This window comes from Propithecus coquereli, unplaced genomic scaffold, assembly GCF_000956105.1.
Source record: "Propithecus coquereli isolate 6110/MARCELLA unplaced genomic scaffold, Pcoq_1.0 Scaffold168, whole genome shotgun sequence".
Lineage (NCBI taxonomy): Eukaryota > Metazoa > Chordata > Mammalia > Primates > Indriidae > Propithecus > Propithecus coquereli.
In genome coordinates this window covers 703,294-709,673 of record NW_012141413.1, presented here as the reverse complement: position 1 = coordinate 709,673, position 6,380 = coordinate 703,294, and the positions used below count along the sequence as shown (strand labels likewise).

Here is a 6,380-nt window from a genome sequence, read left to right as displayed (position 1 = left end):
TGAACCCCTCTCACTCTCCCTCCCCTTAAAAAAAAGTTGCTGTCAAGAGATTTTGAATTTTGAATTTTTAGAAGGATATCTAAAGACTTGCTTTAGGTAAGAGGCTAAATCATATGCAAGGGATTCCACTATTTTCTGGCCACATCTCAATGAGGTCAACAAGTCATCCTTTGACCATTTTTAGCTTTTAAAAGTTAACCAGTTTCTCCAGAATTGTCAAGGATTGTCGAGGCAAGCATAGTTGCCCTTTCTCAAGAAGCGATTTCTTGATAGAGCTGTTTGTTTTCATTTCTTAGTGTTTGCTTCCATGGTGTGGCCATGGAAGCCAAGTTCTAGTTCATTTCTTTAATAGTATTTTCCTTACAAAGTACTTGTTCAGTACTTCTTCTTTTCATATGCCATCCCAACATTTCAAGGACCTCATTTCATGTAACCAGGAACTCTAAGTTTCTATCAGTCTTTATTTTGTTTATTTATATATTTAGAGACAGGGTCTTAACTCTGTCACCCAGACTGGAGTGCAGTGGTGTGATCACAGCTCACTATAACCTCAAACTCCTGGGCTCAAGCTATTCTATTGTCTCAGTCTCCCAAGTAGCTAGAAATATAGGTGCATGCCACCCTGCGCAGCTATTTTTAAATATTTTATAGAGACAGGGTCTCACTATATCGCCCAGGCTGGTCTTGAACTCCTGGCCTCAACCGATCCCCTGCCTCGGCCTCCCAAAGTGCTGAGATTACAGGGGTGAACCATGGTGCCTGGCCAAGATGGCTCATTCTCTCTCTCTCTTTTTGGTTTTTGGAGACAGGATCTCACTCTGATGCCTGGGCTAGAGTGTATGGTGTCATCATAGCTCACTGCAGCCTCCAACTCCTGGGCTCAAGTGATCCTCCTGCCTCAGTCTCCTGAGTAGCTGGGACTACAGGTGTAAGCCTTTATGCCCAGCTAATTTTACTATTTTATAGAGACAGGGTCTCACTATATCGCCCAGGCTGGTCTTGAACTCCTGGCCTCAACCGATCCCCTGCCTCGGCCTCCCAAAGTGCTGAGATTACAGGGGTGAACCATGGTGCCTGGCCAAGATGGCTCATTCTCTCTCTCTCTTTTTGGTTTTTGGAGACAGGATCTCACTCTGATGCCTGGGCTAGAGTGTATGGTGTCATCATAGCTCACTGCAGCCTCCAACTCCTGGGCTCAAGTGATCCTCCTGCCTCAGTCTCCTGAGTAGCTGGGACTACAGGTGTAAGCCTTTATGCCCAGCTAATTTTACTATTCTTTTGTAGGGATGTGGTCTCATTATTGCCTAGGCTGGTCTCAAACTTCTGGGCTCCAGCGATACTCCTGCCTCAGACCCCCAAAATGCTAGGATTCCACTGAGCCTGGCTTCATTCTCTATTAAGAGCACTTTAACTTGTTAGAAAATCCATCCCTGACATGATGTGCCTCTTACACATTCACAGTAGAGTATAAAAAGCACATTGTATGATGTTAAATATATATGTGGATGGGAGATATTCTGATCAAATTTTATAATTTCCTTATAAAATCTCAACAGATTTCCTTGGGCTGTCTATTCCTGGCCTGTGGCAGTATCCCAGACCTCAGCCTGGTCTCTCTTCTATTGCTCAACATCATTACTTTTCCTTAAGAACTAAAGTTATAAAATTATGAAAAGCTTAAACAAAATAAAAATTTCAAGAGACACCAGAATTTTAGACAAGGAATGAAATAAAATCAAAATTAAAATAGATTTGACTTTTGAATTAGTACTAAAAGTCTATTTTTCATTCAAAACTACTGAACAGAATTCGAACTATGAAATGCCATTATTATCTTAAATTCGGTATTCAGATAGTTCCATTTAAATATATATTAAATACCAATTAAGAGCTAGGCACTGTCCCAGGTATCAGGGATCCAAAGATGAATAAAAACAATCTTTGCCTTCAAAAAGCACATTCCTACAATCTAATAGGGAAGTTAGCCATGTAAACAAAGAATTAAAAAATACAAATCAGCATATTAAGTACAACATTAATAATACATTCATTATAAGATATGATAAAAGCTCCCTTGGCAGGCAGTGGGAGCTATCAATAAATGTTTCTTAAAGGCAATGATACCTAAGTTTTGAAAGATAAATAGGAATCTTCCAGGAAGGCAGACAAGGAAAGAGAACAGCCAAGGAAATGGGAACAGCAAATAGAAATCACAAGGCTGTGAAAATAATATAGTGTATCAGGGCCACACTTTGCTTGAGCACAGAGTTCCAGAAAGGAGCAATGGAGGTGGAGACAGGATTTCAGTTCACGAAGGGTCTTGCATACCATGCGAATGAGCATGAGCTTTATCTTGCAGCTGACTGGCAACCTCTGTAGGATTCTAGTCAGAGATGTGACAGGACCACATTTTCTTTTCAGGAAAGATGACATGTGGTGGCGTGAGATGCCTGCCAGCTACTCCCAGGCTGCCTGCGCCTCACCAGTCCTTCACGTCCGTATCAACACGCCTGTTACACACTAGGTCTGACTCGAGGCAATGGGGATAGAGGAGTAAACAACAAAGATTTTCTTCCAAAAAGCTTGGTGGAAGAGATACTAGCTTAAATGCCACTTCCTCAGAGAACATTTCTTTGATCATACTATCTAGCTTTTTCCTCTGTTATGCTCTATCACATTACCAAGCTCTTCTAAACTTATCTATATTTTCTAAAATTATCTTATTGGTTTGTTTATGGTTTATCATCTGTTTCTCCCTTTAAAATGTAAAGACAATGTCTGTGTTGTTCTTTTTATTCTCTGAGCCTAGCAGAGTCTGACATACAATGGGTGCTTAATCAGTATTTGATGACTGAAAAAACTCTGTATTCATAACTTACCTTCCTTAAAATTTTTTAGTTTTAGTTTTTTAGACCCAATCAATTTCCCTAGACCTGATTCCCAAGTGTTGCTCTAACCTCTAAGCTAACAGAGTCCTCCTAAGACAGTTATATTAGCATCCATCTCACAGCTTTGCAACTGCTTATGTGGGGCTATCTCGCTCAGCACATGGTGTGTCTAGTGAGAAAGAATCTTGAATTCTTGTTCTTGGTTGTTACCAGAGCTTAGCTTAGCTAGCCCTTGAGGATTTAATAATTCATTGGGTAGTTCTTGAACATCCACTATGTTACAGATAGTCGGGGGAGGGATATAGTGGAGAACACAATGGAAATATTTCTGTCCTCGCAAAATTTACAATTTTATAAGGTGATGCGTATCAGTAAACAGGCAATTACAATACCAGATGATAAGTTCTATGACATGGTAAATGGAGTGTGCCATAGCAGCCATTAGATACAGGCTTGGGCAGTGAGATGAACTTAGGGGAGAATGAAGGGTGAAGTGAATATATATAAAGGCTTAACTCTGGATGCTAAAAGGATGCAATATGTCAAAACAACAACCAAAAAAGAAAAAATAACAATTAGATGGTATTTATTAGGTGCTGGGCATTTTTCCACACAGTTTATACACACTACTAAATATATATATTATTAATTGGTTCAATCGTTATAGCAATCCCATTGGATGCATATTCATATCACCCTCACTTTACAGAGGAGGGATCAGCTAAGGAAAGTCTTCAAAGTCACACAGCTAGTAAGGTACAGAGGTAAGAGTTGAACCTGGGCAGTTTGGGTCCAGAATCTGTGTTCTTAACCTCTATACTATACTGTTTTCTCAAAAGTACTACCACTTGTTTTTCTTATTCTATTTCTTATTTCCTGTAATAAGAACTATTTATTTTTTACACATGTTAATGTTTTCAATAGCCATCACTACCAATAACTGATTAAATAAAATTAGGTTCTTTTCAACTCAGAGATTAAGAAATGGATAATAGTTTGTAACATTAAAGGTTAAATAATTATTACCAAATGCCTGAAAGATACATTTGAAGAAACACTAAGTTTGACTTATGGTTTAGTTTACTTCTTAAAACAAAAGCATCAAATAGAAAAAGTGGGCCAAAGATCGTGTGGCATTATCTACTAACGTTGAATGTACACATAATGCAGTACATGATATGGCAGTTCTACTCCTACACATCAACTCTGAAGAAATACACATATATTCCCCCAAGAGACATGCACTAGAATGTTTACAGCAGCCCTGTTTGTAAGAACCCTAAACTGGAAGCTACTCAAATGTTCATCGACAGCAGACCCAGTAAATAAATTGTGTTACATACCACAATTGAATATTAAACAATAATGAGAATGAATGATCTACAATCATAGTTAACAACATGGATGAATCCCACAAATAGAATGTTAATGAAAGAAGCCAAACACACAAGCATATATAACTATGACAACTACCTGACTATGACTGTACTAGTACACGACTCCATTCATATCAAGTACAAAAACAAGCAAAACTAATCTGTGCTGTCAGAAGGCAGAAGAGTGGTTTCCCATGACGTGGGTGAATGGAAGAAAGCATGAGGGGGCTTACAGGGAGTTGGTGATGCTGTTTTTTGAACCAGGGGGTGGTTACACAGTTGTGTTCAGTTTGTGCAATTTCATTAGATGTACATTCATGACATGTATACTTTTTTGCAAATATGTTCTCCATTAAAAAGAAGTTGATATTATTTTTAAACATATGGATTATGATTTTTAATGAATTTTGATGAATTTAACATAAAGGGAAACAATTATATTATCATCATCATCTAATATTAATGTGGCAGGTACAATAACATGTTAAGTTTTACCTGGACAAACTCCCTTAATCCTCATAAATATCCTGCAGAGACAGGCACAATTGTTAGCTCCACTTTTTGGTGAGAAAACTGAAGCTTGGAGAAGTTAAGTAATGTGTTAGAGCGGAAAACCAAACTCAGACAATCCTAACCCTAGAGAATACATTCTTAGCCACTTTGCTATACTAAATTTTCAGTGAAGGAGGAATTCAGTCGGCTATTGGGAGGCAAGAGACACACTGGTAGTAAAACTTATTCCACACAAATGTTAACCTGTATTATTTTCCAAATGGAACCTCCAATTAGAAGAAACACTAGTCATATGAAAGTGTAGAAAGCAATAGCCTAGACAGTGTGTTGTGCATAATCAAAACACTCTCATTACTTGCAGCATATTCATTCGTGCCTGAGAAAATATAAATGTTAAGAGGGTGCCTAAAAATAAATTCTATTTCTCTAAGTCAGTTCTGTCCCTTAAGACTTTTTACTCGAGTAATATAAAGTATATGTTTAATTTAAGAAAACACAGCATGGCAGAAAAGTAGCAAACTTTTCTGTACAGTTAAATGTTTACTATTCTATGTCAGTGGACCCTATCTGAGAATAGGCTGATGACTCACGTTCACAGTACAGAGTTACCAGGCAATTTTATGAATGGAAACAGAACAAATGCATTATGTAAAGTTGTAACAAAGGTAACACAAGGGAAAATAATTCCATAATCAGTTAAAGCATTTGGTAATTTACCAACATTAAATTTACCTCTTTGGAGGGGGAAGCGGGAGATGTGAAAATTGTCATCCAATAGGACCATACAAACATAACAAAGAACAGATGGAAAGCCACAAGGTAAACAACGGTCTTTCCTGGTAAATAAAAACAAATAATATTTCATTGAGTCCAGGTGAAAACAGGAAAAAGCATTACATTAAAACACAATATATGGGTCAAGAGGCCTAATCCAATAAAAAATTTAATTAAAACCTATTGAAACATCAAGTATATAAACTTTATCTACACAACGTAACATTACTAGATATGAAGAAATATTCTGTTCCTACATTTAAGGATTATCAGCCTGGTTTATAAGTAAAAATGAGATTTGAGATGAATTTTCATTTTATTAAGTTGCTGAAGATTTAAGCTAAAACACTTTCTTTACTCACTATATTTCAAGTTTTCCCTAAAAGTTAATTTTAAATGACCTAAAAATTATTTAAAACAGAATCTATCCCCAAGAACATTAAATCCAAGGAACTGTAAACTGAAAGTAAGTAAAAGTTATCATCACCATGAATAATGAATAAATCTGAATAACTCAATCCCTGTGTTGTTCAAAAAAGTACCCTAAATTTCATTCCCCTGTTCAACACAGGCTAAAAAGAAAAATTTCTACCATTAACTGTTTCCCAAGTGTAACATTCCAACATCTTTATCTCCAAACTTAACTCACTTTAACATTTTTGTTCTGTTCTGTAGTTTTTCTATTTGAAAGAAGCAGGACTGGTTTCCACAAGAAGCAAGAATTATCTACCAGGTGCTTAAACTCTTTCAGTTTGGAATGCAACACCACAAACCCAGTGAGGATAACAAAATTCAGACAAGCATCAAAGTATGAAATTCTCCTCATTTT

The 6,380-nt window shown here is 37.0% G+C and overlaps 1 protein-coding gene across 1 annotated transcript in view; it reads right to left on the bottom strand.

Annotated features, from left to right (window-relative positions):
- ZDHHC20 (zinc finger, DHHC-type containing 20) overlaps positions 1-6,380 on the bottom strand; it is a 92,589-nt gene that overhangs the window by 41,520 nt on the left and 44,689 nt on the right. Inside the window, exon 4 of the mRNA XM_012641665.1 lies at positions 2,880-2,883. Coding sequence (XP_012497119.1) covers positions 2,880-2,883 — 4 coding nt within the window. The remainder of the gene's footprint in view (positions 1-2,879; positions 2,884-6,380) is intronic.